This window comes from Lissotriton helveticus, chromosome 12, assembly GCF_964261635.1.
Source record: "Lissotriton helveticus chromosome 12, aLisHel1.1, whole genome shotgun sequence".
NCBI lineage: Eukaryota > Metazoa > Chordata > Amphibia > Caudata > Salamandridae > Lissotriton > Lissotriton helveticus.
The window spans coordinates 886,943,990-886,957,466 of record NC_136073.1 but is presented as its reverse complement, the minus strand read 5'-3'; the positions used below and the strand labels follow the sequence as shown (position 1 = coordinate 886,957,466).

Sequence of the window (13,477 nt, the reverse complement as noted above, 5' to 3'; positions counted from 1 at the left end):
TGCAAAATATCATCAGCATTATTACTAAAAGAACAATACAGATGTGCACACCACAACTACAGAAATGCAATATTCTTCCAGATGATGGACGTCCCACTGCAAGGAAATGAGAGATATGAGGGTTCTGCTGAAAACAACTGCTCCTGAGCAGTGACCTGCAGCTCTCCACAGCAACAGGAACATTCCTGGTGCAATGCAAAGCCCTATTTTGCCCCCGTTTAAAACATCTGGCAACGTTTAAAAATGAATTTGAGAGGTTGCAAGGTCAACATTTTCAACTTCCCACATCCCTCTGTATCATGTCGAAGACATGAGGGTTTGATCCCGCTTCTATCCGCAGAGACCCTATTCTAAGTCTAAGGCACCGAATCCAGCACCGTCTTACCAAATACCCCTTCCTTGGAGACACTAATGTCTGGCTGGTAACATGAGACTTACGTGGAGGACCAGGGCTGCTAAAAAGACACCCCTCAGCTCCCCCACGAAGCAGATAACTACATTACAAATTCACCCCATATGCTCCTAAGCAGGGCCCACCATGGAGTCTGAAAGTCCATCCTAGGAGGAAACACAACCACAAGCTGGCCGTGGGCGGCTGCCCCCTTTCCTGGAGCAACAGAGAGTTACAATCTGTCACAGTAGTGAATTGTCACAGTGCCGGCTGCGTAAACCAGTACAGTCCTGCACAGATCCACAGAATGGAGAGTTTACGCGGTAGGCGCATTGGGGTAGAATACTGGACGCCCAACTCACTTGGTGGGAAACCATTAGCCACATTCATTACAAACCTCAGAGTTGACCCTCCAGCCACTGACAAAGAACAGCATCGACCCTGTTCTCCTCTGACAGAAACTGGGAGTAGATCGCAAGGAACAACGTCAGAGTGTCTGGAGCTAGGGCATCAACTCCCAACCACCGCGTGTGAACCACCGAGAGGAACAAGAAGCTGCCACATGTGCAAACGCCCATCCCTGGACCATCTTCACGAACAGCAGTGGCCGATGAACTGCAAACACTTGTAGGACTTTGTTTATTCTCCTTGATCCTGCACCATTGCCACAAGTGGGTTGTGCACTGATGGTAGTGTGGAGAGTTCCTTCCAGGTCAAAGATCAAGGGTTCTCTCTGGCAACAGCCCTTGTACTGTCCTCTCTCCAACTAAGGATCCCCTTTAATCCAAAGTTCTGGAAACTCTGTTACACTTTAGAAGTGGAGATTTAAAAAAGGTGTTAGAGTCATTCTTTCACTTGGAAATCGCTTGGGAGGGCTTACATTGATCTCGAAAAGGGCGCGAGGCTCTGAAGAGGTCAGTAGCATTTGTTACACCCCTGGTGGAGGAAGACAAACATGCTGAAAACAGAATGCTGTGTATTTATTAAAAGTAAACAGAGTGAGATGTTCTGGAAAGTGCCATCGGTAACTCATGTCCTGGGTGGGAGTAAGTGTCAAAGTGTTGAGGGGAGCTTCAAATAACCTTCAAAGTCCCTCCCACCATTTTGGATAAAGTGGAACACAGTGGATACTTTTACTCTTTTAGGATGCCCAGACTGCCAGCAGCACGTTGGCACGCATGCATTTTATTGTATTTTCAACTGGACAGAAATGCAATGTGTGAATTGTTAATCTGCTCAGAGCTGCAGATTTCACTGAATAATTTTGAGAAAATGTTTGTCATTCTGGGGGCCCCCAAAAAAATGCTTTTACACGAAGGAGGAGAAGTCCGAAGACGACTGCCTTAGAGCTGTGCTTCCTAACCTGTGATCCAGGGACTCCTAGGGTCCACAAAGCCTACACAGGGGACTTGCAACTGCTTAGAAACGTAAATAATATTAACAGATTAATAAAGTGTACATAAATAGAAAATCAAAATTTACAATTGGAAATTTTAAAATATTCTGTAAATGTGAAGGAATTTGAAATTGGATAATAAAAATTAAGTTAGTGGCCTCAAATTGATTCATGGGAGCAGTGCAAGTGCGTCAAATTGGATATAGTTTGGACGATGAGTGACCTCAGCTGAATTTAGAAATGCTCCAACCTTTCTACTAAAATTAACATTTGACTTTTTTTATATTTGTTTGTGAATTAAAAACAATATTTCATCATTTGTGTATTTGTTTGATGAATGCTTGTTTCTGTATTTTTTGTGCGTTGTTTTGTGATTCAAATCATCGAAAGTGGTAAGCATGGGTCCCTGGCATGCAGTGATGACTCAGAGGGCTCCTTGAATTCCAATAATGATTATGGGGGATCCTGGATTCCAATAATGATTCAGTGGGTGTCCTCAAAAGTCAAAAGGTTTAGAACGACTACCTTACACGAAGACCAGGTACATGTACATCTATGAACGAAGGCGCCAGTGGAGATCAGTCAGGGGTGAGTTAAATGTTATTGCTCAAACTGGGCCTTTCATAGGTTCACTTGCTTTTAAACCCAGTAACAATACATACACAAAGCGGTTTTCCGAGCTGGTCTGGGGGCCACAGGACACTCCGCGGTTCCAAAGAGGATGAAGACAGCCTCACACTGGAGAATAAATGTTACATTAAAGTATCTTTCTCTCTCACACATGGGTTTCTCCCCAAATGTATATGCTTTAGAATAATCCTTCATCAGTGCAGTCTGACTTGGCATCAAGGGCATGCTCTGAAGCTGGAGAATGACAGGGAGCAGGAGACGGGTGGGGATTCCTGTGTTTTTGTACCGGTAACATCCATTCTGTACCATGGGGTCCTCTCTACAACCAGAAGAATTCCTTCTCACCAAGTCTGGACTGGCAACAGGAGATTATTCAGAAGAGGGGATGCCTTCACTGAGGAAGATTAGAGATAACTTACTTTTCAAGAAGGAGTCTACTCCTTGTCACCAGGAAACTTGAGGATCAGTGTGGGAAGCATCACTGGAGAACAAAGGCAGGGGTGGGAAGTGCTACATCAATGCAACTGGAAAACAACATGAACAGGTGAGAAACTCTCACTCCACAGCGAGGCATCCTCCAGAGAACAATTTACCACAATGGACCATATTATACGGTCCAGCCAATCTGTAGAGAATGAATAAAAAACACCTGAATCTGAGGAGGAAATCCTCAACGGATAATTCATGTTTCAGGTTACTACCGAACTATCCCAACTTCTGCGCCTGCTTACAATCTCCACCTTTGAACAGGGGACCCAAGCCATATTTTAACCACAACTACTATAATTCCAAAAAAGGCGCTTTCTGCGTGGGTCAAGAGATGAGTCTCTAGTAATGGAGCCCATCCCCTCGGTCTGGTTCAGCACTTCACTGGCCGCAGTACTAAGCTGGATTTGTAGTGCAGCTACTGGTGAAGGATACGCGGTCAGCACAGCTGTCTTGCACAGGAAGAAGGCTGGAATGTTGTAGTGCTCAAACATCAGCTCGGTCAGCTTCTCCCGCTTGGCCCTGGTGTTCCACTGAGTAGAGAAAAAGACACGCGTTAACTACAAATACAAGATCAAGGACGCCCTTCAATTCCATTGAGGCGGAAAGACTGAAGCACGGGTAATATCAACTTGGCTTCTGCTAGACAAAGCCCAACGTGTATCTGAACCATTGCACGGTACTGGCTGTGATGTTTTTCAGGCTGGTTTCAAGGTTTAGTTGTACATAGAAATATATAAAAACAATCGAAGAGATTGACAGGGCTCCCAAGCACATCACGTAACATTGCCTGCAACTTAGCCTCAAACAATGTATACATTTATCTTAAAAATGGTTGCTATGCCCTTTGGCCTTGCACAAAATACATTATAAGTGCAGGAGAGTTGTGGCGCCGCGGCCAGGGCGACTGAAGCTGGTTGCTGGGGATCACGGTTCGATCCCCGGCTCCGGCGGCGGGGGTCTGCCCAGCACCATGCGACTCTGGGCAATAGCTTGCTTAATCTTCCCAACGGCCCCCAGCGCCGAGATACCCCTTTGGGGGTGAGTCATGCGCTATACAAGTACTGGATTTACATTTTAGATTTTTAAGTGCATTGTTGTCTGGTAAATGTTGTAGAGTGTATACCCAGCACTGCAGCACCATCACTGCCCCCTGAGCATATCTACCACTGCGGGACATCCACTCACTGTTGTATGTTCATTATACTTAGCACACCTGCAGGACACACAGTTATATATTACACAGTGGGTGGTCAGCACTGCGTAGTGATGGTTTAGCCGCACTTTCCATTGAAAAGGCATTATTTTTTGATTGTCTTCTCTGAACAAAACTTGCCATTCTATCAACTCAGACGGATATGTTCCGGCGTGCAATGTTTCAGGAAGATTCGCTACAAAATAAAATTAGCGGGGAGGTGAAAAACTATCATTTTTCATTTTGGCTCCCAGAAAACACTTTGCCGAAAGATAGAGCAAACTGCTGAAGAGATTTACACCAAACTTCGAACGAAACTAGAACTTTACTTCGATGGCAAGCTAATGTGATTTGGTGTAAATCCAGCAAGTAGTTCTTGCGATAACAGCATTTTAAAAAGTGACAGAGTATGAATTAAAAAGATAACACTTTTAAATGACTCTGCTGTTTGGCCTTGGCAAATTATTCACTAGTCTGGGAATTAAAAACAAATGAGATCCAATGGTGAAGGGAAACATCATTTACAACGAGGGGATTACATCGCGATGCTATTACATTGCGGTTTTCACAACGCAAGTCCCTACAATGACTTGCACTGGGGGGCGCTCTGGGACACGGAATAGTATAATTTACTATCCAACACCTTCCCTACTGCACGTAGACTGGAGTTGGAATAGTAAATTATACTACTCCACCCTCGAAACGCAAGTCGCTGTAACGACTTGCGTTGTAAAAACCGCAATGTAATGTACCGAGATGTAAATGTATGCGTTGTAACGTCATACATCCAATGGCGAAGGTAGCCTTTTTTCCCATCAGCCCTTTCGGAATCATGGTACCAGGAGTTCTGACTGTCAAGCACAAATAAATGAATTCAGAATAAATGGCCTATTTGGGACACTGCAGGCACCCCCTGCACCCCAGGCTGCAGCGGGGAAACCTTTAAAAAAAACTCCCTTTAAATTTTAATTAAAAAATAAAGGTTTAAAACATCATGGATTCGAGAGTCTGATTTCTTTATAGACTATTTTCGAATCCGCAGTACCGAAATAGCACCAGATTAAAACGCTCCCTCAGCCCAAGATCAGAATATGTATTTTTTTTAATACTTTTTAGCCGTGGAGGTCAGTAGTACCAGTAAAGTGGATCCTCTTCAAATTAATAGTCCAGATAACTCTAAAATGTAGCCATTTTGTGCCCATCTCAGCACCTTTTTAAATGCTAATTTCTCAAAAACTACTGGACGGATTTACACCAAACCAAGCAAAGGCACTTCCTTGAATATAATTCTACCTTCTTACCAACCCAGTCGAGCTGTTTTTCTTTATCCTATAGCAAAGAATCCTATACGAATTAAAATAGAAAATGGCACTTTCAACCCCTCCCCCTTTTTCTTAGCCCCACATGATGGAAATGCGAGAACCGTGCCATGAAGCAGCAAAGGTGGATGCGCCTTGAAAAGCTTTGTGTAGATTTATCAAATGGCGCCAAAGGTATTGTATTGTAATTGCATTTATATAGCGCTTACTACCCCTGACGAGGCGTCAAAACGCTTTTTCGGCAAGTAGCACGCTACTCCGGTACCATTAAAGGATTAGTGTTGAATTAGTATAGTGAAATATGAAAGTGATTTGAGTGGTGGATATTAGTCAGTTATTTGGATTGAGAAGGATAGCGGACGAATGGAAGAGGGTTAAAGGTTTGCATTTATATAGCACTTGTTACCCCAGATGGGGTGTTGAAGCGCATTTTTGGCGAGAAGCACGCTACTCCGGTACCCATAAAGGATTAGTGTTGAATTAGTAAAGTGAAATATGAAAGTGATTTGAGTGATGGATATGTTAGTTAGTTATTTGGACTCAGAAGAATAGCGGAGGGTTAGAAGAGAGGAAAAGGTTTGCATTTATATAGCGCTTGTTACCATTGATGGGGTATTGAAGCGCTTTTTTGGCGAGTAGCACGCTACTCCAGAACCCGTAAAGGATTAGTGGTGAATTAGTATAGTGAGATATGAAAGTAGTTTGAGTGGTGGATATTAGTCAGTTATGTGGATTGAGAAGGACAGTGGACAGATGGAAGAGGGTTAAATGTTTGCATTTATATAGCGCTTGTTACCCCAGGTGGGGTGTTGAAGCGCATTTTTGGCGAGAAGCACGCTACTCCGGTACCCATAAAGGATTAGAGTTGAATTAGGCAATACCCTTACGCTATAACATTGGTGCCCGTTCACTATTAGACAGCGAGCACTGTTTTCCTAATAATGGTGTACTCTGTCCTAAAACAAGAAATTCTTTTATTTGTAAGAGATAATTCACAGAATGATGGAAGAGTGACTCACCGGAGCTTCAGACATCAGCACGGGGTGCAGGTTGGGCTCGGACTTGACATGCTTGTTGTACGTGTGGTCCAAAATGGCCTGAAAACAGTCCCAATCTTCAACTGAGAGGAAGAGAAAGAGAAGGGAAAAAGGAGGGAGGTGATGGAATAACATGAACCCAAAGGGGTAAAAGTGCAAAATGAAAGAGAAAATAAGTGGTGCTCCGATGCCCTCGGGTCTGGCCAGCGCTATATAAAACTTCAAATAAATAAATAAATAAGTGATAGTTACAAATGCAAAACGTCCTAAATCAACTACAGGCAGTTGGGGGTCATTGCGCAATAACATCAGAAATAAGTTGTAAGCAACAGAACAAGTCATACCATCAAAAAATAAATGTTGAGAAAAAAAGAAAGAAGTAAAAAGGAGGAGTAAGGGGAAAAGGAGAGAAAAAAATAGGAAAAAAGAAATGAATATTCGGAAAAAGGATGTAAAATGTAGAGAGAAAAAATAAGAAATAAAGGGGAAGAAAATGGAGGCCGATTGGAAACTGAGGGGCATATTACCAAGCAATAGCGATAATTATCGCTACTGCTTGGTTAGAGACAAAAATATACCGCTGAGCTGCGGCGATTTTTATCGCAGATAAACCTTGGTATTACCAAGGTTTATCGCAAATGCGATAAAAAACGGCCGCAATGCATGAATATCGCTGAAAAGTCAGCGATATTCATGCAATACCGAGCGAATACTCTTAGCCATGTTATCCACCTCCCATTGGATAACATGGCTAAGAACTGCTCAGGGCAGGTGTTAGCTTTTGGAGATATTCGCGCTTAGCGTGAATATCTCCAAAAGTTGGTAATAGGAGATAGCGATGTTAGCGACTGTTTCCAGTCGCTAACATCTTGGCACGCCCACTTTGCATGTCATTAGTGATAAATATCACTGACATGCAAAGTGGGGCCCAAGATGGTCGCTATCTCCTACTAGCTGTCGCTAACTGGTGTTAGCGACAGCTAGGTAATAGAGAGATCATTTTATCTCCGCTTTCTCGGCTTTTAAAGCCAAAAAAGCGGAGATAAATCCCTTGATAATATGCCCCTAAGTGCATGGAAATATGCAATAAAAAAAATGTGTAATGAAGAGCTCCGAGCAATCTTACGATACCGGACAAAACAACTCTCCCCCTGATTTCAATCCATTAACACATGATGATAACCTGAGGGGGATTCCAGCTCTGAGACGAGCAGTGACGCACCCGGGAAAGAAAGAGCGCTTTGTGCCTCGGACACATTCACACAAAGCGCTGGCCGGGGCAGGGACAATACTTTGTAATAACATAAATTACAGCACCGCGGGCTGGAGGGTGCAGCTGCACCGGCGGGGCGCGAGCAGTCTCAACAGTACCGCGGTTCTCCTGCTCTTCGTCCCTTCTTCCAGACTTATGGGTTGGACATAACTCTCTATCTCTCTTTCCTATTCTTTCTCTCGTTTTCCCTCTCTAATGTTCTTTATTTCACCCTCTATTATTCGCATATGTTTCTCCTCATGCTGTCGCTATCTCCTTTTCACATTCTCATGTTCACTCTGTCTCCTTTTCAAATTCTCTCTTTTTTTCCTCTTCTCATGTCACTCTATCTCCTTTTCAAATTCTCTTGTGTGTTTTCCTCTTCTCATGTTCACTCTATATCCTTTTCAAATTCTCTTGTGTTTTCCTCTATCTCATGTTCACTCAAGCTCATTTTCATATTCTCGTTTCCTCTATCTCATGTTCAGTCTATCTCCTTTTTGAATTCTCTTGTGTTTTTCCTCTATCTCATGTTCACGCTATCTCCTTTTCATAATCTCGTTTCCTCTACCTCATGTTCACTCTCTCTTTTTCATATTCTCGTTTCCTCTATCTCATGTTCACTCTATCTCCTTTTCAAATTTTCTCTTTTTTTCCTCCTCATGTTCACTCTATATCCTTTTCAAATTCTCTTGTGTTTTCCTCTTCTCATGTTCACTCTATCTCCTTTTCACAGTCTCTTATTTGTTTCCTCTATCGCATGTTCACTCTATCTCCTTTTCACATTCTCTTATTTGTTTCCTCTATCTCATGTTGACTCTATATCCTTTTCAAATTCTCTTGTGTTTTCCTCTATCTCATGTTCACTCAAGCTCATTTTCATATTCTCGTTTCCTCTATCTCATGTTCAGTCTATCTCCTTTTCGAATTGTCTTGTGTTTTTCCTCTATCTCATGTTAACGCTATCTCCTTTTCATAGTCTCGTTTCCTCTACCTCATGTTCACTCTCTCTTTTTCATATTCTCGTTTCCTCTATCTCATGTTCACTCTATCTCCTTTTTAAATTCTCTTGTGTTTTTCCTCTATCTCATGTTCACGCTATCTCCTTTTCATAGTCTCGTTTCCTCTACCTCATGTTCACTCTCTCTTTTTCATATTCTCGTTTCCTCTATCTCATGTTCACTCTATCTCCTTTTCAAATTTTCTCTTTTTTTCCTCCTCATGTTCACTCTATATCCTTTTCAAATTCTCTTGTGTTTTCCTCTTCTCATGTTCACTCTATCTCCTTTTCACAGTCTCTTATTTGTTTCCTCTATCGCATGTTCACTCTATCTCCTTTTCACATTCTCTTATTTGTTTCCTCTATCTCATGTTGACTCTATATCCTTTTCAAATTCTCTTGTGTTTTCCTCTATCTCATGTTCACTCAAGCTCATTTTCATATTCTCGTTTCCTCTATCTCATGTTCAGTCTATCTCCTTTTTGAATTCTCTTGTTTGTGTTTTTCCTCTATCTCATGTTCACGCTATCTCCTTTTCATAGTCTCGTTTCCTCTACCTCATGTTCACTCTCTCTTTTTCATATTCTCGTTTCCTCTATCTCATGTTCACTCTATCTCCTTTTCAAATTTTCTCTTTTTTTCCTCCTCATGTTCACTCTATATCCTTTTCAAATTCTCTTGTGTTTTCCTCTTCTCATGTTCACTCTATCTCCTTTTCACAGTCTCTTATTTGTTTCCTCTATCGCATGTTCACTCTATCTCCTTTTCACATTCTCTTATTTGTTTCCTCTATCTCATGTTGACTCTATATCCTTTTCAAATTCTCTTGTGTTTTCCTCTATCTCATGTTCACTCAAGCTCATTTTCATATTCTCGTTTCCTCTATCTCATGTTCAGTCTATCTCCTTTTCGAATTGTCTTGTGTTTTTCCTCTATCTCATGTTCACTCTATCTCCTTTTCACAGTCTCTTATTTGTTTCCTCTATCGCATGTTCACTCTATCTCCTTTTCACATTCTCTTATTTGTTTCCTCTATCTCATGTTCACTCTATATCCTTTTCAAATTCTCTTGTGTTTTCCTCTATCTCATGTTCACTCAAGCTCATTTTCATATTCTCGTTTCCTCTATCTCTTGTTCACTCTATCTCCTTTTCAAATTTTCTCTTTTTTTCCTCTTCTCATGTTCACTCTATATCCTTTTCAAATTCTCTTGTGTTTTCCTCTATCTCATGTTCACTCAAGCTCATTTTCATATTCTCGTTTCCTCTATCTCATGTTCACGCTATCTCCTTTTCATATTCTCTTGTTTACTTTATCTCATGTTCACGCTATCTCCTTTTCATATTCTCTTGTTTCCTTTATCTCATGTTCACTCTATCTCCTTTTCACATTCTCTTATTTGTTTCCTCTATCTCATGTTCACTCTATCTCATTTTCACATTCTCTCTTTTTTTTCTCTCTCCCATGTTCACTATACCTCTCTTTCATATTCTCTCTCCTCCTCGCCTTGGGGGAGACTCTGCAGGGGATGGAAAGGCCTTACTTAAGCTGACAAGGCTAATGCCAGCCTGTGAATGGTCCAGATTGTGCCATTCCACGTCCGTCCTAAACAATGTTCCTGCCTGTATTCCAGCAAAGCATTGGCGACGAGGCTCAGACCACGACATCGAATTATGTAACACCGTCGAACTGCCACCTGAACATGGCCCTTGGCGCTCAGGTGCCAGGCATGGGTGGTACAACTGAAACCCTAGGATGCATGTATTTCAGGTCACTCCCAGGATATGCCCTTCAAGGCATGATGCCAACTGCGGCTCACAGAGCCCTGCTTCTGTGTTTTGCATCTTTGCTGACATATGGTATCTGGAATATTCTGAAGTGGTTATAAGACAGGAATGTTAGTCAGGGCTGGATGGGCTACAAAATAACTTGTGTTCTCATCTGGGGCAACTGGTCTGGCAATTTGGGCTGTTCTTCCAGGAGCAGGATCAAGGTTGATTTGCAGGTGATTCTTCTCTGCCCAAAGTAGAACAGAAGGCAAAAAATGATGGATTGGAATGTGGCACTAGGTAATAACCACTGGCTGAGATTAATTTAAGCATCTCAACCATCACCTTTTCATTTCCTCAGTGGGCGGCTCTAAGTGCGACGGGTATGCCCAGACGTGGTTATCACGCTCACTGTGCCCTAGACCCAAGCTTACTTCACTGTTGACCCCTAGGGAATGCTTGTATTCCCACCTGGAGAGGACCTGGCCTAGAAGTTTGGGCTGGACTCTTTCTATTGGTTCAGGACCACGTCTGATTTGCATACCACTGGTCTCTGTCAAGTGTGCATTGGTGAGATAAAATACAATGGGCTGAGGCTCAGGTTAATTCCAGCATTTCACCCATCACCTTTTTTCCCCTCAAGATAATCTTTAAGGCATGTTGGAGGCCAAATGAGTTACTATCAAATATTACTACTATGTAACTTCAAGCTATGCTTCAAAAATTGAGTTCCATCCAATTTATGTGGAAAGAACCGAACTTGAATAAGGTCATCCTAAATCGATGGTGTATAGATGAAATTATCTGTGAGCCAAAAAAAACAGTCTGGGGCCAACACAAGTTGAACAAGGATTCTAGAACCATTCTTTGGACCAATGGCTCTCAAAGCTCCTCCCACTCACATATCTTACAGCTGATAAGGAGGCTCCTCCCAAAGTCCCCACTGAAGAGGTTAAGCCCTCCCTCTCCACCCCCCTCCCCACCGCCAGAATCTTACTCATGCCGTTCTTGAGGGGCGAGATGACCTCCGTACCCTCCCGTGGCACGTGCAGCGAGTTGGTGTCGATGTAGTAAGCCTTGCCAACCTTCTTCTCCTTCTCCCCGTCGATGTCCATCGCAGATTCATCGTGCGCGAGGAGGCCGACTGTGGTGGGGAAGTCTGCCTGGAAGAGTCAAGACACCACCAGTTAACTCAAGCGGGTAATGACATAATTTAGAAGTGAATACTGTATATTAAAATGTGTCTTAGGGCAGGCCATTGCTTAGCTTGCATTGAAGTACACAAAAAGTGATGGATAGAAATGTAATCTAGGGGTAAATATCCAGAGCATGGTGGAAAAGATTTATAGCTCTCTTAGGGGAAAAATCCTAATTAATGGTAATCTAACTGAGAACATTCTGATTAAAAGAGGAACAAGACAGGGGTGCCTTCTCTCCCCCCTACTTTTCAATTTTTATATTGAACCAGTGGCAGAGAGTCTTAGAAATCAATTGTCAATTTCCCCATTTTTCTATCATGGTTGGGTCAAGAAGGTGGCCCTCTACGCAGATGATTTAATGATCTTCACCAACAACTTGAGTGGCTCCTTGAACATAATAGAAGAGACCCTGCCTAACTTTGGTAAAATCTCTGGCTATCAAATCAATCAGGCCAAAACAGAAACCATGAGCTGGAACGAACACGCAATCAGTCTTTATAATAAGGATAAAATCAGATACTTAGGTATCGACCTGGTTAAAGATCTAGAAAAAGTAACACAAATCAATATTCACAGAATTGAAGGGGAAGTTAAAAAGCTACTGAAAGTCTGGGGTGGCCTACCGTTGACAATGCTAGGGAAATCTAACTTAATAAAAATGTCAATTATACCGAAATGTACTTTTGTTTTTGGGGCAATCCCATTGGAATTCAAGAGAGACACAATAAAGAAAATTCAGGGAGAAATCACAAGTTTTATCTGGTCTTCAAAAAGACCCAGAATTGCATGGAGTAAAATAAGAAGAAAAAAGAACAGGGGGAATCGCCAGTCCAGACCTACTGGAATACTGCAGAGCCTTCCAATTTAAATCAAGTAGGACATTGCTAAACACTTACATTAATTATCCACCACATCTCCAAGCTATGACGAAAAAAACTAGCAATTTTCTATACAAATTCGGCCATCCAAAATATTTAAAAAAAGTGAAACTAAAGATGTTAAGATCAGCCGCCAAACTTTGGTATTGCATAAGGTGCTCTCTGGGTATTCCATACTACAGTGATCTGGCCCCAATATGGGAGTCTCCGGGCACCCCGGAGTGTCTCAAGGACAAACTTGCACTTCCTCTTAAAATAGCAGGAATAATAGAGTGGGGACAACTCCTGTCTCAGAACAAAATAATGGAGTGGGAGCTATTATCCTCAACAACAAATGCTTCGCTAGCAAAATTGAAATATTATCAGCTCTCAAGCTGGGCGAAATCATTAAAAGAAGCCAGAAAAGGAAACATAACTCTTGAGACTGCGATGCTGAAAAAGGAACCCTTTCATAAAGAAATCTCTTACTGGTATTGGGCCCTAATCTCAGCAGGGGAGGAAGAATTCCTGATTCCAGAGAGAATATGGGGGAAAGAACTGCCGACGCTGGATATAAACAACATATGGCAAGTATCAATGAGCAAATGCTGGTCAATTGTAACATCTTTAAAGAGGAACCATCTTTTCACTACCCATAGAGCATAATGGACACCGAAAAGACTCTCCAAATTTAATGGGGCCACAGCGAGGAATTGCCCGAAATGTGGTTTGGGGAAAGGCTGATGACCTACATATGTTCCGGCAGTGCCCCCTTCTCGATGGTTTCTGGAATGATGTGGGTAAGACACTAGATGAGGTAATGGGAAGACATCTAACTGTAAGTATTGATCTAATTATTTTTGGGGTAATTGCTCCTAATGTTTTAGAAAAATTATCTAAAGCACAGAATAACTTGTTATTTCTTCTGATATTACTGGCTAGGAGG

General features: G+C 42.1%; 1 protein-coding gene across 1 annotated transcript in view; it reads right to left on the bottom strand.

Annotated features, from left to right (window-relative positions):
- The window catches only part of ACTL6B (actin like 6B), a 173,348-nt gene that overhangs the window by 104,969 nt on the left and 54,902 nt on the right, over window positions 1–13,477 (bottom strand). The window contains exons 3-5 of the mRNA XM_078671622.1: window positions 11,473–11,638; window positions 6,437–6,537; window positions 3,339–3,436 (exon numbers count right to left, since the gene is read on the bottom strand). Coding sequence (XP_078527748.1) covers window positions 3,339–3,436; window positions 6,437–6,537; window positions 11,473–11,638 — 365 coding nt within the window. The remainder of the gene's footprint in view (window positions 1–3,338; window positions 3,437–6,436; window positions 6,538–11,472; window positions 11,639–13,477) is intronic.